The sequence below is a fragment of the Camelina sativa genome, chromosome 8 (genome assembly GCF_030686135.1).
Source record: "Camelina sativa cultivar CO46 ecotype springtype chromosome 8, ASM3068613v1".
Taxonomy (NCBI): domain Eukaryota; kingdom Viridiplantae; phylum Streptophyta; class Magnoliopsida; order Brassicales; family Brassicaceae; genus Camelina; species Camelina sativa.
In genome coordinates, this window is record NC_141887.1 from 10,524,571 (window position 1) to 10,547,444 (window position 22,874).

Sequence of the window (22,874 nt, forward strand, 5' to 3'; positions counted from 1 at the left end):
TTCATCAAACACCTTCTGGACGTAAAATTCCTAAAGTCTAAAATCAACATGATCAAGGTTGATATAGGTTTATTAGCAACTAATAAGCAAGGATCTAAAGCAATATTACCATAAACTCCATAACCTAACTCCTAAATCATCCTAATCTACCAAAACCCAACGATTCTAAATGACTACTCACTCATGATCATGATAAGACAAAGGTTTAAGCTTTGATCTTTGTAAAATTATAATTAGAGATTGTAGATTAGAAGAAATGAAAAAGAGATTACTAATGAAAACTTAAAAGTACGCAAACCTAGAATACGCAAGTTTAAGAACCCTAAAAGCTGCTAAATAAAAGATAAGCTCTCTTCTTAATAAGTTTAATGTATTTATAGGAAAATAGAAAAGAACTGGGAAAACTCGGGACAAACCGAATCAAACCCGGATCAAAGCTGAACCAAGTGCAGACTAGGCGGCTGCGGGGAAGGCTTGATCGAAGCTTCAGACCCAAGCCTTGAAACAGGGGCTAGCCGTTTATTCGTTCAGGTCTCGGAGGGTCAACAGGCGTCTCGGTCTTGGTCTGGCCGAAGGAAGAAACCGAAGGAGAGCTACGTGGTAGGCTTGAAAGAAGGGGGAGACTGCATATTCCATCTGGAGTTCCATCCGGGAAAGTGAAACGGGTAAGGCTTGGTCGAAGGGTAAGGCCGAAGGAGCGACACGACCACCACTTGACCAAAGGGAGTAGCCGCGTATTGCATTTGGACTCTAGCTCTAAACTCAGCTTTGGATGCAGGACAAGGGCGGAGTTTGGACCCGGTGGTAGGAGCTAACCGAAGGACTGCCATGGTTGATGTTTGGCCGAAGGGCTAGGCCACTTATTTGTTCTGGTCTTGACGTGAGAAGTGGCTTCAGTCGCTAGTTGGCTGAAGGCGACACCGAAGGAGCTACAGACATGGTCTGGCCGAAGGATCTGGTCACCTATCTGTTCTGGAACTTTGCCACTTCTCCACTTCACTCTTCTTTGCTTCTTTTGCACCAAATCAAGTCCCAATCCTCCAAAAGTGGTGAGGTTACTCCAAGAACCTGAGAAACAAACTACTAGATGTAAATGCCCCTAAAACAACCTAGAAAGATGATCCAACAAAACAATGCAAAACCAAGTCTTAAAATCCAACAAAAACACAATATATCAAGACGTTCTCCGACTCGAGCGCACCCTCAATGTCTCCAACCTTGCGACTCTAGCGCGCCATCTCCAACCATGCGACTCAACCGCAATGTCTGGAAGAGACAACCTCCCACTCGGTCGTACCAAGTATGGAGGATCCAAGGACGAACGCAAAGCACAACTGGAAGAGAATGACATGCGACTCAGCCAACCTGATTCCTGTATCGTTTATCTATTTTGTCGGTTTGTGGTTTAGGATTTTCAACTTTTTCTATAAATACACTCTTATGTCTTTACCCAAAGGACACTACTTTTATCTTAGAGTTTATGAGTAGCTACCAAAACATTTTCTGAGTTTGTAATCCAAATTTCTCCTAATCTATTTAGAATTTGCACCTGTTTCTTTAATCAATCTTGTTACTTAGATTATTATCTATCTAATAATGCTTGTTTTAATGTTTTCTGGGTTTGTGTTCTTGGTGATGATGACTTATGGGTTTGAATAGTGTTAGTGTTCTTGAGAATGGGATAGATTAGGTGGAGAATCTTAATATATAGGGTGTTTAAGTTTATATTTGAATGTTTCCCTTTTGGATTAGGGTTCTCTTACTGATCATATGAGATTAGAACTTAGGTATTTCCACACCCACAAGGTGTTTGATGAAATGTCTGACCAACTATTGCAAAAGAGTTGCATTCATAGTCTAATTGATTAGATGTCTAGGGTGTTTTTTTGACATAAATGAACTTGTTTGTAATTCCTGCTTGATTATGTTTCTCTGACAAGAGTTAGGTTTGGAAGTGATTGAGTCTGTGTAGCTTCTGTCAAGAGATTAAATTAGCTAAGCTGTGATGTTCATTGTCTAGGAATAGCTTGATTGTGGTTTGTTAAACGCTCTATATACTATGTAACTTCGCCTACATCAATTACTCTCATCCTTATGACCTCTATCGTTCTAATTGTTATTTGAGATTTGAGATTTTCTTGCTCTTGTTCTATAGTTTATGTTCCAACTCGTTTCTCCATTTACTTATGCATGTTAGCATCTGTTTTGTTGTCTATTTCTGTTTTTGCATTCAGTTTACTCTAGGTTGTTAGACAAACAAATTTTCTTTGAATCTGGCTTAACATGTGACTGCTTAATTGCATCTTGAGTGATTAGCATCATCCCATTTGGATTGACACCTTTTGTACTAAAACTGCATAAGGTTAATTGAACCTGCTATGATAGAGTAAAATCTTAGTATCATAAGTCTCAAAGATGAGATTCAGAACTTTTGCTTGGCAATATATCTGTGGGTGGATGGATGTACTGTAGTTGACTTTTGTGCATGTTTTGTTGAACATAGTCCTTCCAAAAATGGCTTAAGAAGGTTTTGTCCCTGTCCGAGACAATGTAGGCAGGAAACCCATTGAACATACAACCTCTTGCAATAATCATTGAGCTACATAAGCGATAATCAACCACCACTAGGAATGGGTAGAGGTTGGAGAAGAACAAATGGAGATAGTGTGGAGTGTTTATTTGTTTGGTAGATTTGACATTCAGCCATAAATCTCTCAACATCATGGAGTAAACCGGCCAATGAAAAGATTCCTAAATGTGCTTAGCACTTGAGGACCCACGAGTGTCCACCCAATTTACCATCATGGCACTCATAAATGATAAGTGGAATAAAGGTAGAGGATTTAGATATGTCTAACGTTTTTTAAACTAGAGCTTGTTTGCTTTTACTCAAAAATCAGGTTTTGCATTAGCAGCAGATTGAACCTAAGCAGTTATAGTCTGTAGCTCCTCATCCTTCTTAATTTCTTTTTAAATATCTTGGAGTTCTGAAGGAGTAGATATGGCCAACAAGGACACACACACATGATCAGCCTCTTGCACTATCTTGGAAAACCCATCAGCTATCGTGTTGTCTAATCCAGGTTTGTAAACAATATCAAATGTGTAACCCAAAAGTTTTTGTCAATCAGTTTTGGAAATCCATTGATACTTCCCTCTGTTCCAAAAGAAACTTTAAACTCTTTTAGTCTATGTGGACCAAAAATCGTCTGCCCAATAAACAGTGTCACCACTTTTAAACATACAAGACGATGGTCATTAGCTACCTTTCAAAGACTGGTTTTAACTGCTCCTTGGCTGTCAAACCGTGGCTAAAGAATCCAAGAGGCATGTGGTCATTCATTAGAATTTCACTTAAGCCAAAACCTGAAGCATCTGATTCAACCACAAAAAGTTTTTGCAAAGTTTGGAAAGATTAGAATAGGGGCTCAAACTCAGAACCTTGCTGCTGTTTTGGAAGGGTCTGTGACAACTCCATCAGCAAAAATAATATGGCCCATATGCTCCACCTGACATTGGTCAAATAGACACTTCTTGTTGTTGGGAAAATGCTGGTGGTGATAGAAGATTTGTATCACAGTGGGGTGCTGAGTATGGCTTCCAACCTACTGTTGTAGATCAAAATATCATCAAAAAACACAAAAAAAATATATTCTCATAAGTGATCTAGATAATTCAAAAATTAAGAAATTTTTGTACAAACTAAGAAAATCATAATTTTGTATAGTAATCAAAAAATATAATAATTTTTCTATATTAAAAAATGGTTGAAAATTGGAAAACTCTTGATTTACGTGTTTTGGTCATTCTTACTTTTTAAATTGCCAAGAGAATATGTAATTTCTTGGTTTTTTGCGAGATTAGTTCCTATTTACATTAATTTAGTCAAAAAAATATAATTCATTTTTTCATAAAAAAACATAATAAAAATTTGTAAAAATCTCGATTTACGTGTTTTGGTCAATTTTACTTTTTAAATCGCCAAGAGAATTTGTAATATCTTTGTTTTTTGGTGAGATTAGTTTCTATCTACGTTAATTTAGCCAAACTAGTTTTAGTGTTAGTAAACCTTTAAGAAAGTTTTAAATTTGACTTTAATTTTATCTGGTTCAACAAAATCATGTTCAACTCCAAGATATTGACGATTTTTAAAATTATTTTATAGTTTTGAAGATTATATTTCCTTAATTAAATTAATGAAACATTGAAGAAAACAATGGGGATTAATAAAATTGTCTTGCATAACCCTAGCTCTTGATTGTTAGATTCACTGATAAACATGTTTTAAGAACTTATTTGATGTAGGAGTTTATCCAACTTCGATCGTTTTTATGGGTAAAGTTTAATACATAGCTTCGATAGGAAGATAACATCAAAGGCAAAACATTCATTAACTAGAGAAAATGAAATTTCATTCATGACAAAATACAACAACATGTCAGGACCAACCCAAACATGTAACTAAAACAAAGAGAACTCAAATATAAAGGTTTCTTGAAAATTTAAATAACAAAAACTTAAGATATGATCAAATTCTGATCACCACTGTTTCTTATTCAGATCCAAATCCTTATTGGTGTTCTTCATATTCAAAGTATTCTGAATTTGTTCTAGAATCTTTTCATGAAATCCAACAGATGAAGAACCCATCTCAATCATAGGCATGACACTTGATGATGAAGAACGCATCTCAATCATAGGCATGACACTTGATGTTGTAGGAACAAGGGACGAAGATGATTCATCATCATTCCTCTTCAGAATCTCCATCCTACGATTAACATCTTTGAGATGTTGTTCAATGACAGAACCGAAATCTCGAAGATCACTTTTCGGGACACGAGAAACCAAAGTTTTGCCACTAAGACAATCAAACATGATGTTTTTCATCTCCAGCTCTTTGTTCTCTCTCCGCGCCTTCCTCCAAGACTCGGTGGCTTTGGTGATCCTTTGTTGGAGAAAGGACTCTTGGTTCACCATCTTCTTGGTCTGGTCCATCACCGACATCATCCTCCATTGGGACACAACCTTGTCAGCCTCCTCTCTCGATGGCCACACCTCTGGGTTCGACTCGTACGCACTGTTGACGATAACACAGATGGGGACGTCACATAGTGTTGCCAACTCATGAGCTTTCTTCAGAACACCTCTTTTTCTTTTCTTGAAAGTTGATATTCTTGCTGTCTCATTTTCAATAAAAGCCATTTTCACTTTCTTTCTCGTCATTATTATTATTATTATTATTTTTTTTTTGATATTTGTAATAATTTTTTAAGGGACTGGTGCTCCTTATATATATATATAATCTGATTGTTTGAGTTAAGGAAATTTTATCACAATTAAAAAAAAAAAAAGAAGAAATTTTATCACAATTCAAACATATACAAATCTATACCATAAAAGATATCATAATTGGTAGTAACTGAATGGAAAGAAATATTTATATCTATAGAAGTAAATTTACTATTCAATTATGGCTAATTTTTTTACTTTTATTTATATTAGTTTACTTTTCTAGTTTGCTATCAAGGAGTCTAAATAAGTTTTTTTTCCTGTAAAAATATAGTTATTACTACCCATTTTATCAACTATTAATTTTCCTTGATATGCAAAAGTTTGAGTATTAACATGCGTAATAGGGCTAATTTTAATAATTTTTTTCTTATCCGTGACCATCATTATTCTTAATTGGGTGCCTTAAAAATCCAATCAAACAGAGAGAATATATTATTTCTGGGTTAATTTCACTACTAATAATTACCTACACGCAAATACCTTACATATTTTAAATATATTTCAAAAGTTGTTCAAAAATAAATTAAAAATTAAATCATCTTAAGAGGGTATTTTTTGTATATGTTAATTAATCTGGAAATGATTTGGGTTACGGTTGATTTTGTGTTTCTCCGGTTTTGTATGGTTGAAAGAAAACCTTAGGACTTGGTTTAAGAGGGGAGTCTCAACAATTTAGAGTTTTTGGAGCCTCTTTTTCTTCCTTCTTTGTGAAAGAGAAGAGAAAAAGTTTCTTGAGAGTTATATGATCGAAAAGAGAGTTTTACGTGCCTGTTCTTGAGAGATTTGTGGAGAAGGAGATCTGAGTGTGGTGAAGGTTAAGGGGCTGATGTGGCTGTATGTGTCATTCTCTTTGTTAGACACTTTGTGTTTTAGAGGTGAGTGCACTACCATAACTAATATAAGCGATTAGATCTCTCTTTAAATGATTGTGTGGTTGATTTTACTCTTGTGTGCCTGTTATTTTGATGTTTAGGGCATGGTTTGGCTGATGTTGGAGTCTTGGTCGTGTTTGGTGCGACATTGTAACATCCGCGAACCAATTAATGGGTTTTTGGGATGGGTGTCGATCAACACCAAGGGTGGTGTCGGTCGACACCAACAATTTATGGTTTGATGAAATCGTTTTAACTGTCGTTTTGGCACGGTTTGGTTTAAGTGGGATCCCAAACCGAGGTTTATAAGTGCGAAATCGACCTGAGGGTTTTGGGGATAACACTTTTAGCCGCTACAGAGAAAAGTTAGAGAGAAAAGAGAGAAGATACAGCGTTCTTGAGAGATGGAGGCTTTTTGAAGAGATTCTAAGCTGTTTTGGTGAGATCTGTCCCTGTGGAGTCAAGTTCTTGTGCTAGGAACAAAGGAGCAGGTTTCTAAGGGTTGGATTCGTTGGGTTTGGGTCAGACACTTTCTACAAAAGAGGTGAGTGCATGACCATGGCTGATCTAAGCATGATAATCCTTTGTTTTGCTTGTTTTGTGGCTGTTTGTGTTGTTTTCTTGTGGTTGGTTGTTGGTGTCCATGAGTTTGTAGTGAGTTTCAGACGGTTTGGAGGATTTGGGAAGCGGTTATGCGACTTTTGGCTTCGAGCAGATCGTGTCTGCGGAGTCGGTGTCGATCGACACCAAGTAGGTGTCGGTCGACACCAGGAAGGAGTGTCGGTCGACACCAGGGAGGAGTGTCGGTCGACACTAGGGAGGAGTGTCGGTCGACACCATAGGGGTGTCGGTCGACACCAATCTTTTCAGCAGACAACTGATATTGGTTTTCCTGGTTTGTTTGTGTTTGTTTGCTGTTTGTTAAACTTTGGTTTCTCAGTTGCTTGTGTTTTTGTTGCTAATTTGTTCAAATAAAAATCGAAGATATTAAAAGTGACTAGTTAACAAAAGAAAAGAGAAGAAATAATGCAGCGTCTAGGAAATGGTTTTTGGTTGGGGGTGCCAATCGACACTAGGTGGTAAGTGGTATCGCTTGCCACCAGAAGCTGATTTGGGTTACGGTTTGATTTATGTTTCTCTGGTTTGTTGTGGTTGAAAGGAAACCTTAGGACTTGTTTTAAGAGGGTAGTCTCAACAATTTAGAGTTTTAGGAGCCTCTTTTTCTTCCTCCTTTGTGAAAGAGAAGAGAGAAAGTTTCATGAGAGTTTATGTGATTGAAAAGAGAGTTTTATGTGCATGTTATTGAGAGATTTGTAGAGAAGGATATCTGAGTGTGTGGTGACACTTAAGAAGCTGATGTGGTTTTATGTGTTGTTCTCTTTGTTAGACACTTTGTGTTTTAGTGGTGAGTGCACTACCATAACTAATATAAGGGATTAGACCTCTCTTTATGTGATTGTGTGGTTGATTTTTCTCTTGTGTGCATGTTATCTTGATGTTTGGGGCATGGTTTGGCTGATGTTAAAGTCTTGGTCGTGTTTGGTGCGGCTGGAAGTGTAACACCTCGGTTTGAGGAGATATGGTGGTACATGCGGAGAGGTTTAAAAGAATTGATTAAGTCATCTATGTCACCAAAGTGCAATTATCTTTTAGTCAACAATCCCGAGAGAACTACACTATTAAGCGTGTTTATGCTGGAGTAGTTTCAAGATGGATGACCTTCAGGAAAGTGATTGTCGGAATAGTTCAGTGAGGACAAAATACATGGAAAAATCATGTGTGATTTGTAGGGTCGATAAAAAAATCTTTAAAGCCTCCTGAAAGTAACAAACCAGTTGTCGGATAAGGGTGTGCTCACGTTAGAAAGGACGTGGAGTCCATTGAGAAAGGTGGCGGTCGGGGAGCTGCAAGTGGTAGCAGAGCCAAACCTAGACGAATGTGGAGTTAAGAGGGCTCACACCGTCAAGGGTGACAGTCTTGGTGTGCAATGAGGATGTTGCAGTCTGTTAGTGGGGGTGAATTGTAACACCCTAGTTTCAGGATATATGGCCTTACATGTGAAGAGGTTTAAAAGAATTGATTTGGTAACCAATATCATCAAAGTGCACTTACAAAAAAAAAAGTCTTCTACATGTATATTGCTTAACAAATTTTAAGTAAAAAGGCTTTTTACATATCTTTTACATAGAAGCCTTTTACATAAAAAAAAGCCTTTTACATAGAAGACCTTTAAAAAAATGCCTTCTACATAAAAGACCTTTTTGTAAAAAAAAAAAAAAAAGACTTTTACAAAAAAGTCTTTTACATGTCTATTGTTTAACAGATTTCTAAGGAGAGAAGACCTTCAAAATTTAAAACCCGAATCTTTGGCTTCAGTGGCTTCCCCTGTGGGCCGGGCTTGTCTTCTGAAAGTTCTCTAAACGTGACCCACATTGTAAAGCTCTGAATCTATCCTGCAACGTGTTTTCTTTGTCTTTTAGTTCTTTTTGCTCTAAAACCTGTAAAACCGTCTTGAAACTTGAAATACTTGATAATAGACCTTTCATATCTGAAATCATATCAAACTCTTCCTAAATGCATATGAAAACTATATTAAAATAGGTAAAATAATGATGTTATCAATAGGTAACTTGTGATTGATAATAGACGTTTTACACATCAAAAGTGTTGAAGCCTTGCTCACAATAGCCTAGACGAGTATCGTGTTAGAACATACGTTAGTTTAGTTATATAGAATTTTGCAGATTAGAATCGAACTTGCTTTAATTGCTAGGATTTATGCGTCGTATCCTGTGTAAGTTGAGTAACAGAGTATTTAGACTTTAGATAGTTGATTACTGACTATAAAGGCGAAGCAAAACACTCCAGAGTTCGGACGACATTAGAATAATCAAGTAATAAATCGAGTTAATGGGAGTGCGAGATTTACGGAGTAGATTGATTATATAATAATTGTAATAGGGCTATAAATAGGAGGGGAGGGGGAATGAGAAAGTGATCGGAAATTTTTTTTACCAAAGCTATAATATACATCTTTTTAGTACTCAAACACTCTCAATTTAGTCTGGAACTTTAACGGTGGTGAGCTCCTCCATTCATAAAACATTTTAGAAGGAGAGATCTGGTTTCAGTTCTCACATTTGGCGCTAGAAGGAGGGGGTCATCACCTATACTCCATATAGTTCGGACGCTTTTTCACAAATCCACATCGAACAGATTCTGCTATGGCCGAAGCATCGGCTAATCAGGTAACTCTGGAAACAATCCAAAATCTTTTGCAGGATCTAACAGAAAAATCTGATCGCCAGCAAGCTGCATGTGCTGCTCTGTCCGAGCGTTTCGACGGCTTGGAAGGTCAGGTTTCCACCCGGCTGGAAGCGGTCTCAACTTCGATCGCTGATCTTTCTGCCTCTCACCAGGCGTACGCCGATCGGGTCGACCTCCTGTCCTCCGACCAAAACCCACGGCGACGTGCTTTAGAATTTACCGACACCGTTCCACTTAGCACGTCGCAGCCGGCAACAATACCAGCAACTCCAGGGAATACTTTCCCGCCACAGGTAATTCCTCAGTCAGCTCCACCATTGGCTGGGGTTAGTAACGCTCCGGTTCAAGACGAAGTGGCTGGGTCCTCCGGGATTCCAGTTCGGATCCCCCCTCCTGTGGGAGGAAGTGTTTGGCAAGAGAACCTGGCGCCGGGTTACTCTTCTATACCCGAGTTCCACAAAATGCAGAATGAGATCCACGACATGCGATCCATGGTTCACAGTGCAACCACTTCGGCACCGGATATTTCTCGGGTGATTGAAGAGTCGAAGCGAACTCCTTTCTCTGATCAAGTAGCCCAAGTCCGCGTCAAAAATACTGGCAAGATAAAATTCTCAAGCTACGAGGTAAAAGGAGATCGGACCAGTCATCTCAAGACCTTCTTGATTACAGCTAGCCGTGTGGACCTTGAGTCTCATGAAGTAGACGCTGGGTACTGCAAGTTGTTCGCAGAAACATTCTGTGGACCAGCTCTACTTTGGTTCACATCCTTGGCAGCTGGCTCCATTAACAACTTCACGGAGCTGTCAACTTCTTTCATTAAACAGTATTCTAGCTTAATCAAAACCGCAGTAACAGACGCTCAGCTTTGGAACCTGAACCAGGCTGCCGGAGAATCTCTCCGTTCATACATAACAAAATTCAGGGAAATTCAGGTCCAGATTCCGGGGCTTTCAGACTCAACTGCTTTGGCCGCACTGAAAAATGGCCTTTGGCACGAGTCTCGTTTCCGCGAGGAGCTGACTCTAAACCAGTTCCCTACAATCCAGGACGCATTACACCGAGCTTCTAACTGGATAATTGGAGAGGAAGACAGAGTTGCAGCTGCACTGAAACATAAAGTTCCACCAGCAAGCAGACCTCGATTCGAAGCACCTGCTAAGAAAACCCCGCCTTCAACCTCGAAGTCCGGACCTAGCACATTTGCGGTGAATCAATCTCCCAAGAAAAATTCTCCAAAGAGTTCACCTTCCAAACAACCATTTTCACCACGCTCCAAGAGTGGAGTTCTCCCAAGTAACAAATGGGTTCGAGATGAGGATACGTACTGCGAACTCCACAAAACCAACAACCACTCAACTCGGGACTGCAAGAAGCTGATGCACCTTCTCGCAGAAAAGTACGTGCCTGGTGAAATGCCAAACTTGACTATCGAGGAGCTGGAGCAGAAGGCAATCTCCGAAGTGGATAAAGATGCTCCACCCCCGAAGAAACCAAAACAAATAGACGTAAATTAAGCTCCTAAGAAAAGAATTGACGTCCTAATGGGGGGTTCACGCATTTTTCGAAACTCCATCACAGCGATAAAAGACCATCAGAGCAAGCTCACGAACCCACAGCCAAAGCGAATCAAGGTCACCACAAGCAATTTGCCCGAGGTCACCTTCTCGGAGAAAGAGACCGAGGAATTAGACACTCCGCACGATGACACACTCGTCATATCGTTGGATGTAGCAAACCACGAAGTATGCCGGATCCTAGTAGATACCAGGAGCTCAGTGGACTTAAAATTTCTCGAAACACTTCCTAGAATGGGCATCGGAAGAGAGCACATTGCAGGACCACCTTCCCCTTTGGTTTCGTTCACAGGTGAGACGTCGATGTCTTTAGGTACAATAACGCTACCTGTCTCCACTCAGGGAGTTGCGAAAATGGTGGAGTTCACGGTCTTTGATCGACCTGCGGCCTATAATGCAATAATGGGAACCCCATGGATTTTCCAGATGAAGGCTGTAGCTTCAACATACCATCAGTGCGTCAAGTTCCCAACCCCTCAGGGAGTTTGGGAAATCCTAGGAAGCCAGAGAACGGCAAGGAGCTGCTATCTCGCAAGCCATAAGCTTTTGGTTCAATAGCACCCACAGCTCGAGGTCACAAGGTATCCAGTTCGGAAGCAGCTCAAGGGTGATCTCACTGAGTCAATTTTTATTAACGCTAAGTTCCCAGATCAAGAAATCAAGATCAGAGCAAGATTAGGAGGCGAGCTACAAGCCAATCTTATTTCCTTTTTAAAGGAGAATATTTCCACCTTCGCTTGGTCCGTTGACGAAATTCCAGGGATTAGTTCGGAGGTCATCTCGCATGAGTTGAATGTGGATCCGACGTTCAGACCGGTAAAACAGAAGCGAAGGAAACTCGGCCCCGAGGGAGCTGAATCATCAACAAAGAGGTGGATCGCTTACTGAATGCAGGGCAGATACACGAAGTAAAATACCCCGAGCGGCTTGCAAACACGGTGGTAGTAAAGAAGAAGAATGAGTAATCGCGAGTTTGCGTCGATTTTACTGATCTGAATAAGGCGTGCCCCAAGGACAGCTTTCCACTTCCGCACATCGATAGGCTAGTCGAGTCCACTTCGGGCCACGAGCTGATGTCTTTCATGGACGCCTTCTCTGGTTACAACCAAATCCTCATGAACCCGGACGACCAGGAAAATACCGCATTCATTACGGACCACGGGACGTATTGTTACAGGGTGATGCCTTTTGGATTGAAAAATGCCGGAGCCACCTACCAACGTCTAGTGAACCGGATGTTCGAGCATCAACTCAGAAAAACCATGGAAGTCTACATTGACGACATGCTGGTGAAGTCCATGGAGGCCAGCTCGCACCTTTCGGACTTGAAAGTTTGTTTCGACATCTTGAACCAGTTCGGAATGAAGCTTAACCCCACGAAGTGCACCTTTGCAGTCCCATCAGGGGAATTTTTAGGATACATCTTCACAGAGCGAGGAATTGAAGCAAACCCGAGGCAAATTAACGCCTTCTTATCCATGAGCTCCCCTAAGACATTACGCGAAGTGCAGCGTCTTACCAGACGAATTGCAGCTCTCAATCGTTTCCTGTCCCACTCTACAGATAAATGCCTCCCATTCTACCAGTTATTAAAAAAGGGGGAAAAATTTCTTGTGGGATGCGAAGTGGGAAGAAGCATTCGCTCATCTGAAAGCGTACCTATCTGAACCTCCGGTCTTGGCTAAACCTGAATTAGGTGAGCCACTTTTCCTTTACGTAGCTGTCTTGGACAACACAATAAGTGGAGTCTTAGTTCGGGAAGAAAGGGGGGAGCAGAGACCAATCTTCTATGTCAGTAAGTCGTTTACTGGGGCAGAGTCCAGGTATCCTATGATGGAGAAGTTGGCCCTAGCAGTAGTTACTTCGGCAAGAAAGCTGCGACCTTACTTTCAATCCCATACAATCGTAATTTTAAGAACGCAACCACTTCGGATGGTGTTTCATAGTCCGAGCCAGTCTGGGAGGTTAGCTAAGTGGTCCGTCGAGCTTAGTGAATACGACATCGAGTTCCGAACTCGAACTTGTGCTAAGGCGCAAGTGCTGGCAGATTTCCTGATAGAACTCCCACTAGCTAGTTCGGTTGACGACAATATTGAGATCCCATGGACATTATATGTAGATGGAGCATTTTCTAGGTTAGGCGCAGGAATTGGGGTTCGTCTCACCTCTCCTACTGGTGAAGTGATTGAGCAGTCGTTTCGCTTGGCATTCAGTGCATCAAATAACGAAGCCGAATATGAATCCTTCCTCGCTGGCTTACGCCTCACAGTAGGGATTGGTGTCCGAAAGCTTCGAGCTTTTTGTGATTCGCAGCTGGTCACCAACCAGTTTTTAGGAGAGTACGAGACAAAGGATGGCCGTATGGAGGCTTACTTATCTGCGGCTCGGGAGTTAGTAACTAAGTTCGAGGATTTTGAAATCACTAAGATACCACGAGGTGAAAACTCCGCTGCAAACGCTTTAGCGGCTCTGGCATCAACTTCGGACCCTACAATGACAAGAATTATCCCCGAAGTCATCGAATTTCCAAGCATACGATTAGAGAGCTCGAATGTAGTAACTCGGGAAATGAAGGAAAAATTAGCCGCTGAAGAGGTAGTTCGCAGGACGATGTTAGAATCCTCCCTGCTCCCGTGACACCCGCTCCGGATATTATTCATCCACCTCTAGTCGAACAAAACTCGGACCAAGTTCAGGAAACATCCAGCCCACCAGCTATCAACCAGTCGGATACCCCTTCGAGCAATACGAACACCAACAATTGGGGGGCAGAAGATTGGCGGAGCCTGATCTGGGCTTACTTGGATAAAGGGGAACTCCCAGCTGACAAGTGGGCAGCCAGGAAACTCAAAATCGTCTGTGCACGGTATTGCATCTATGGCAGAATTCTCCTACGTTGAAGTGTGGCTGGTCCATTCGTAACATGTGTAGCCGGTGAGAGCCTGCAGCATTAATGCGAGCTGTTCATGATGGCCCCAAAGGAAATCACTCCAGAGGACGAACTCTGGCCTACAAAATCAAAAGACAAGGGTATTTCTGGCCTACTATGGTGTCCGACTGCGAAGAATATTCCCGAACTTGCGAGAAGTGTCAAAAGCATGCTTCGTCGATCCACCAACCTACCGAACTATTGTCTTTGGTGTCTGCACCTTACCCATTCATGAGGTGGTCTATGGATATCATTGGCCCTTTGCACCGGGGACCGGGAGGAGATCAGTACGTTCTAGCTCTTCCTGATTATTTCTCCAAATGGGTAGAAACAGCGGCCTACGCGAAAGTAGGGAGTGAAGAGGTAGAGCAGTTCGTGCTAAAAAACATAATCTATCGTTATGGCATTCCTTATGAAACCATCACCAATAATGGTCCGCAGTTCATCTCCTCGCAGCTCGAAGGGTTTTGCGCGAAATGGAAAATTCGACTCAGTATGTCATCTCCTCGTTACCCACAAGGTAATGGGCAAGCCGAGGCAATGAACAATGTCATATTAGCTAACTTGAAGAAACGGCTCAATTATCGTAAAGGGTGCTGGCCGGACAACACCTCGTCGGGCTACTAATGAAACACCTTTTTCTTTGGTTTACAGAGTCGATGTTGTAGTCCCAGCTGACATAGAAATACCCGGAGTCCAAACCTCGCTAAAACCGCTCCGAGCTGTGGAAAATGAAGAATTTTTACAAGATACCCTTGACACAATCAATGAGCGCCGGGATCGAGTTTCAGTTTGGATTCAGAACTACCAGAACGCAGTAGCCTGTTATTATAACTCCAAAATCCGAAACAGGCCCTTGGCAGTTGGTGATCTAGTCCTTCTGAAAGTCCATGAAAACACCGAAGAGAACAATGCAGGAAAGTTGGGGATCAACTTGGAAGGTACGTATAAGATCACCAACGAAGTCCGAAATGGCGTTTATCATCTGGAGGATTCAAGCAGGAAAACCGTGCCGAGGTCCTGGAATTCGTTACATCTTAAACATTTTTATATTTAGTTCGATTTAAATATTGTATCGAACTACGATTGGCTTGATCCTGAAAGGGTACGTAGGCAGCCCACTTCGGGTCCAGCGTTACTTCGTAGACACTAAAAACCGAAGTCACACTTCATATTCTTTAAACCTAAGTCGCACTTCGTATTCTAAAAACCGAAGTCACACTTCGTATTCTTTAAACCGAAGTCACAATTCGTATTTTTTTAAGCCAAAGTCACGCTTCGTATCCTTAAAGACCGAAGTCTTACTTCGTAGCTTTCAACCGAAGTTCTATTTCGTACAAATAGAGTCCAAAAGTCCCGTACATCGACAGACTCCAAATCTAAATTTGTTTTTCTTTGGCTATGTAAATTTAATGACTTTGTCGAAGAATACTTCGCTGGAAATTCACTTGGCAATCTATATAGCAAAAAAGTTCATCTAATAAAAGCAGGCAATGTAATGGGAGGGTCACCAAGACCAAAGAACTCCCGAATCAAGTTTTAAACAAAAAAAAGCAATAAGAGGGGAGGCAACTCGGGCCCAAAACAACCCCAAGAAAAAGCAATTCACGAAGTGGAAGGGGGATCAGGGGCCGAACTGCGCTCCATAGCACCCACGGTCAACTCCTCAGGAACGTCGGGGAACAGCTCGGACAACGACACCTTGGGCGCGTCAGCCTTGGGAGTTTTAGCCCTAATCATCTCCAGTTCCTGGTTTGACATCTGCTCGATGTTAGTCCCGGATTCATTGATTACGATGCTCAGTGGGGGCTCGCTGCATAGAAATTCAGGGGGAGAGTCCGCCAAGAGGCTGGAGAAGGCTGAAATATCAAAATCACGGAGGGTTACCTTCGCGAAGTCACTGTCGGCCTTCTCCATCTCACAGCTATGATTGGCCTCTAGGAGTTGGTTCCAAAGTTCGTTTTCGTGAAGCCTATTCTTGGCAGCCTTCTCGCCCGCCGAAGCATCATAGTAAAGGTCGCCGACTTTCTTCAGCTTCCCCCTAAGATCCTCATTTGCAATCCCGAGGTTGAGTACTTGGAGCTCAGCTTTCTTCATCCGAGACCGAATCTGCTCGGCCTTCTCCACGGTCTTGGCGTTTATCGCCTCTAGACGGGTGAAATCCTCCACCTGGGTCTCCAGCTCGGACACTTTGTCTTTTAGCTTTGATAGTTAGGAGACCGAACTGTTGAACTCAATCATCATCTGCAAAAATAGGGAGTTAGTACAGCCTTCCAGCTATTGTTATCTAAGATGAGGAGAGGTAAGTCTAGACTCACCTCGCCAACTTTATCCCCAAATCGGAAGAAGTTTCCGTGGTTAGTCTCGGTCATGTCCGCAAACGGCAGAACACGAACCCCAGGGCGAACAAAACTCCTCATCAAGTTTGCGGGTGAGGGAGGAGGAACTGCATCAATGGAAGCTGTTTAACTTACGGTTTTTTCCACGTTAAAAATAAATAAATAAAGAATAACGAAGTGCTTACCTCTGGGAGAGTGACGTTGTTCCTTCAGCGGAAGTCTACTGGTGGAGCCTCCAGACTCTTTAATCAAAGAAGGGTCCCCGGATTTCTTCTCGGAGGGAAGTAGGCCTTCCCTCGAACCAGATCTGCTTCGCCCGTCTCCAGAGGAGCTAGTTCGGGCCTGGGCCTTCTCACGGGAAGAAGAAGAAGTTTCAGGCTCTTTCCTCTTCTTTGACGGCTCCGTCTGCTGTGAACCACTAGCAGCCCGACCACTCTCGGTAACCGTAGCAAGAATACCGCCTTCTCCGGGTTCGTCAGTCGAGTCCGAGATAACAATCAAGGAGGGTACGGTAGGTTCCGAGGTCAGTTCAGCACTGTGTTCCCGAGCAGGAGTTGCGGTAGTCACCAAAGTCAAGGGTGGAGCTTCAGTCGATTTCGAAGCAGAAGAGTCCGCACTTCTCGCTGGAAGGCGAGCTTTGCCCTTCGCTAGGGAGTTGGACATTAGCCTCTTTGCCTCTTTCTCGGCGTTATACAGCTCTCTCTTGAATTTTTTCTCCTCTCGGTAAGCCATGGAGGAGGTGTCAAAAAAGCGGGGTTCGGTAGAGAAAACGTAGGAACAACTCCTAAGTCGGACTCCGGACTCTCTGATTCGTTCACACGAGAACGAATCCCAAGAAATCTGACCTTCGCAGAGCCTAGAAAAATATTCAGCGAAGGTAGGGGAGAGCTGTCCACGCTCGAAGTGAGCTGAAAAAATGATGACAAAAGGGTTAGAAATGGAAGAAAGAGAAAAGGAAATCTAATACCGTGCAGACTACTCTAAGCTACCAATTTTCGAGGCCCACTTCGACATGAACAAATTCGTGTGGGGCCCGAAGGTGAGTTCGTTCACAGAGAAAAAGAAAAACGATTTTCGCCAGTTTTCGTCCTTCTCTAGGAGGTCGTCAAAGACTTTTAGACCGGAGAGAGGACTCACGTATAAAGTGCCCTTGGTTCGCCCCATCTTCACGGTGTATACGTGGAGGAAGTCCGCAAGCGACAGCTTAAAGCCGTGCTCCTCTGCCAGAGTCCGGAGGCAGAGGACAGTCCGAACGAAATTCGGACACATTTGGTGGTGAGCAAAACCTAGCTCAAACATCATTTGAACGACGAGCTCCGGGAGTGGGAAAGAAAGTCCACATGCAGAAAAAAACTTGACAAATGCACAACAGTAACCGGGAGGAGGATTCTCCGGCGACTTGTTGGCACCCGGGATGCGAATTCAATCTCCGACGAGATACTACATGACCCCCTAATCTCCGCAATCGTATAAGTGGCCGGATTATCGGGATTTCTATTGGTTTTTATAACATCGATGGCCCTTTTCCTATTAACGGTATGTTATTCCATTTTTAACAGTGAGGTGCCTGCCTATCATGCACATGATCCTACTTAATTTATGCTGTATCTTTGGTTAGTTCTTTTAATTTTTGTAATTTAAACTACAGTTTTTAATTCTCATTGACTCCCTTTTAGGACTAGAGAACTTGACAAACTTGGAACTGCTAAATCTGGGTGGAAGCGGATTTAACGGCACAATACTAGGTAGCATCTACTCTCTATATAATTATTGAAATGGTTTATGTCATAGCAACTCTTCATCTCTTTAGTTTACATATATGTCCATATTAATTAGAAAACATGCTTCTTTGCAGCTGGGAAAACTTAAAGTAAGCTTATTTTTATTTGGAAATAATATTTCTTCTAAACAAAATATTTTGGCCTTTACTTCCTTTCAGAACTAATGAATTTGACTACCTTGAAACGGTTGAGTCTTCGTGGGAATACCTTTAGTGGGGCTATACATGCAGGTTTGTGTGTGTGATTATCAATTTTAACAACATAACAGCCACACAATTTTAACAACATAACATTATCAATTATACTACATAACTCCGGGGATGCCCGGTTTCACGGCTTTGATCGGGGTAGATTTGGGAGGCGACATGATCTCCGTTTAAGAAATAAGGAGAAGGAACAGCTTTTTCCGGCATATAACGAGAGCAAGGAGGATGAGAAAGCAGAATACAGGAAATGACTTTGAAAAACGAAATGTCAAAAATAAAATAAACGACCTACCTTTATACACCGGGTCGAGTGGAAGCAATGATTACCTAGGGAAGCGAAAGATCCCTATTTGCTCTCTCTCTCTCTCTCTTATAGCGTGTTAGATTGTACTAAGCCGCGTAGTGGGACCCAAAGCTTGTTTGGGAAGGCAAATTCCATCATTATCGCAATCAAATCATGGGATATGGTTAATATTCAGTTTCCCAAAGCGGTTAATCAAAGGCTAAAAGTCCCCCGAACTAAATAGCTCGGGAGACTTGGGGGGCAACTGTTGGTACCGTGATCCGGCAACTCGGATCATGGGCCTGGGCCCAAGACGGATGGACAAAATGGGCAAGACGAAGTAGAACTGGCCTGCTATGCCAGAACGTAGAGAATCGTAGTGAGAGTATAACGGCGAAGCAAAACACTCCGGAGTTCGGAGGACATTAGAATAATCAAGTAATAAATCGAGTTATTGGGAGTGCGAGAATTACGGAGTAGATTGATTATATAATAATTGTAATAGGGCTATAAATAGGAGGGTAGGGGGAATGAGAAAGTGATCGGAAAACTTTTTTACCAAAGCTATAATATACATCTTTTCAGTACTCAAACACTCTCAATTTAGTCTGGAACTTTAACAGTGGTGAGCTCCTCCATTCATAAAACATTTTAGAAGGAGAGATCTGGTTTTAGTTCTCACACTAGGAAGCCAGATAGGATTTTTATGTGTTTTTGTAAAAGTATTTTTTCTAATATGTATTCTCTGAAAAAATATATGACTAATACTTTGGTATCTTGATTCATTGTACTAATTTACTATAAGCAATAACGATGATTTTTGGGGAAAAGTGACAAGTGAAATGATATTTGGTCTTGTCTGGGTCAACATAACCCTCTAGATGGCAAGGGCGGCAAAGCCTAAGTTATCTTAAAGCGGGGGAATTGTATTAAAGCAGGACTGGTTGGGAAGTTGTAGCCTCCTGAAATGACCCGACCCAACTTTTTTAATTTTTAATACCTTTTTAAACTAGTGATCTCCATACTAACTAACAACCTAACCCCAATCAAACAACAGCGGATAATATAAAACAATACCATTAATCCAATAACTAGCAAACCAATAATCAGTTCATCATAAACAGTAATAAATCATCCAACAAAGTCATTAAACATTAAACCAGCAATCTAGCAACATTCTAACGACTCGACCTTAGCCACCTAAGAGAATCCAGACAACACTTCAACGAGCCACTAGAACATCCTTCTCTTTATTGCCCTAATTCCACGATCACACTTTGCCTTTAGTTGCACCACAAACACAAATGAGATGCGATCCTCCCATCTACTGGGCTATAGACACAAGCGAAAAGACAAACACAATCAATACACAAAGAAACAAGCAAACCATACAACTCTAAACACAAGCGTCGACTCCGCGCACTTGCGTCGACCGACGCACTCTTTACGTCGACCGACACACTCCTTACGTCGACTGACACACTTTTGCGTCAACCGATGCACTCCTTTCGTTGACTGGCGCACTCCTTTCATCGTCGATGCAATTCTCCAAATTTCTAGATGCATCTACCGATGCAATTCCTCGTGTTGCTGTCAAATCTCTAACTGCATTGACCGATCGATGTAGTCGTGCGATGCATTGCCGCATGTTATCTCCTCCGTCCTCTCCCGGCTTTGTGATGCTGAAACCGACCTCCAAAGGCAACAAAACTCAAAAAAAACTGACATACGAGCACATATTCAACACCCAAAATCACATATTTACATGATGCAGGCATGGTCACGCACTCACCTTTGATAATGACGAAACTGATTCTAATACCAACAAAAAATACCATCCTAGCAAGATGCTCTCACATCCTAAGCCTCAGATCTCAACTCCCACAGACAGATCTCACAAGAACTGGTTAGAAATCTTAATAAAAACTCATAGAGAATTCTCACCAACGTTTTTTCTCTTTGGAACAACAAAAGTGGCTAAAACTCTGTAAAACGTCGAGTATTCTCCTTTTATAGTCGACCTTAGGGTTTTCCAAAACCCAAAATGCAGTAACAGGTGTGTTTAACTCAAGCTTTCCCACAAAAATGAACCTTGCATCGACTAATGCACAACCTGCATCGATCGATGCACACCCAAACACAGGATTCCGGTTCGCGGGCGGTACAATTCTTCCCGCCACCAAAGATTCGTCCTCAAATCTTGAACAACCATCAGTCCAGGACTCCTGTGCAACCGTCTCCATGCCCCGCACTTCCTTTGAGCGATCTACGAAGGTTACATCCAGGCGATACACTCACGTTTTAGGTATTAGTTGCTTTCTGACTTTTGGACTTTCCCTTACTCATAGGTCTCAAGCTTGAGTTTTAATTGGCTCCTCATCAGGCCTTATCCTGCATGTCATAGTATTGGTTCCTAATTGGGCCTAAGCCTGCATGCCATAATTTATTAGAGAAGTCTAATCTTCGTCTCTCGGGTTGCCATTTACATCGCAGCCCCGGATCGTAATCCAAAGTCGATATACCAGCCATACTCCCAAGCCACGAAGACTCATAATATGACGATACTAGGAGAACTAAAGATCTCCGAAGAGTCGTTCACGAGCAACTGTCCTTAGAGCAAATAATTCTGAAGACGTCTAAGTTTCATCCCTAAGCAGGTCTCCCTCCCGTGGCTCGCGTAAAACTTCACCATGTCCTACCAACAAACATATTCCCTCACTATAATACTTCATGACCACACAAGGATCATCCAAATGTCACAAGGGCCGCCACTAAGGCTAACCAATTTCCTACATAGGACCGCCACCAAGGCAAAATAATTGTCTAACAAACTGCCACCAAGACCAAACAAATGTCCTAAAGAGGACCGCCACCAAGGCAAAAAAAACGTACTAACAAGGAACTCACCAAGGCCAACCATCCCGAAAGACCGTCACAAAGACCACACATCCCGAAGGACCGCCACTAAGGCGAAACATCCCGAAGGACAGTCACGAAGACAACACATCCCGAAAGACCATCACGAATACCACACATCCTTTGATGATGTCTGTTCTTCAACATCATCAAAGGAACCTTCTTCCTCCGAAGTTCTTTGAATCTCCTCTCGAGAACCCTCACTGGTCTTGCCTCTGATTTAATGTTGGGCTGAAGATCCTCGAGAATCTTAGCCAACAACTGATCATTCTTGCAAAGACACTTCTATAGCATCGACACATTGAAGCCATTGTGGAACACACACATAACATCAGGCAACTCTAGCCTATATGCTACCGGTCCCACCCGCTCAATCACTATGAATGGATCCATGTACCTCGGGCTCAGCTTAGTCTATGATAATGAATTGTTCGGACCCTACAATCTGGCCATCTTGATGCAACTCTATCACCCATCTGATACTCAAAATCCCTCCTCCTCTTATCGGCATAACTCCTCTATTGATCCTGAGTCTTTTTTAATTTAGCTTCAGAACTCGAATCTTCTCCGAGGACCCTTAAACAAAACACGCACCATATCTGCTCCTCTCCCCCACCTGAGTCGAGCATAGCAGTGTATGACATGTATTCCCGTACAATGCCTCATTATGAGCCATCCTGATACTCGCTTGGAAGTTGTTGTTGTAAACAAACTCTACCAACCTCAGGTGATCCATCCAGTGGCCACCCCAGTCCAGCACACATATCCTCAGCAAATCCTCCAAAGTCTAGGTTGTCCTATCCTACTGACCATCTATCTTAGGATGATAGGTTGTACTCATATGCACCTGTGTGCCCATATCTGCCTGAAACACCCTCCAAAACACCAAAGTGAACTTGGAATCCATATCAGACACGATACTTGCCGGCACCCCGTGCAATCTGACTATCTCCCTCACATATTTCTTAGCCAAAACCGTTGCTCCATCAATCTTCTTAATGGCCATAAAATGTGATAGATTTAGTCAACCGATCCACAATGACCCAAATCGCATTACAGGTCCAAGACACTGGCAGACATCGCACTTTGCAACCCAATTAGCTATATCCTTCTTCATCCTGACCGAGTGATCATTTGAGGTCACGATACATCTTAGTCATTTCAGGATGAATAGAGAACATGCTCAGATGAGTCTCCCTCATGATCTCCTGCCTTAACTACTCATCTTTGGCCACACAGATCCGACCGTACACAAGAATGATACCATTGGCAGAGACCTGATACTCCGAATCAACATCTCTAGAGGCATTTTACCAGCCCCACATCCTTCTCCTGAGTCAACTGCACTCTACTCAGAATATGTGTTTTGATTAGCCGCCTCCAAACTAACGACTCCTGAGAGACAGTAG

At 42.1% G+C, this 22,874-nt stretch overlaps 2 protein-coding genes, 1 long non-coding RNA gene and 1 pseudogene across 4 annotated transcripts; 2 read left to right on the forward strand and 2 right to left on the reverse strand.

Moving 5' to 3' along the window:
- Positions 1-4,390: 4,390 nt before the first annotated feature.
- LOC104736690 (agamous-like MADS-box protein AGL80 pseudogene) lies at positions 4,391-5,259 on the reverse strand (annotated as a pseudogene). Its single transcript, XR_015564638.1, has one exon. The product of XR_015564638.1 is annotated as an agamous-like MADS-box protein AGL80 pseudogene (transcript).
- Positions 5,260-10,978: 5,719 nt separating this feature from the next.
- On the forward strand, positions 10,979-11,899 carry LOC147939898 (uncharacterized). The gene is made up of 2 exons (XM_087461077.1): positions 10,979-11,524; positions 11,570-11,899. Exons 1-2 carry the CDS (start codon positions 10,979-10,981, stop codon positions 11,897-11,899), a joined length of 876 nt encoding a protein of 291 aa, XP_087317203.1.
- Positions 11,900-15,545: 3,646 nt separating this feature from the next.
- LOC147939899 (uncharacterized) lies at positions 15,546-17,578 on the reverse strand. Its single transcript, XM_087461078.1, has 4 exons — positions 17,269-17,578; positions 16,465-17,187; positions 16,259-16,386; positions 15,546-16,142 (listed from the first exon to the last, which is right to left on the reverse strand). Exons 1-4 carry the CDS (start codon positions 17,576-17,578, stop codon positions 15,546-15,548), a joined length of 1,758 nt encoding a protein of 585 aa, XP_087317204.1.
- Positions 17,579-17,734: 156 nt separating this feature from the next.
- Positions 17,735-18,246, forward strand: LOC104706978 (uncharacterized). Its single transcript, XR_754523.3, has 3 exons — positions 17,735-17,815; positions 17,956-18,024; positions 18,219-18,246. It is a non-coding gene; the product is annotated as an uncharacterized LOC104706978 (long non-coding RNA).
- The last annotated feature ends 4,628 nt before the right edge of the window (positions 18,247-22,874 follow it).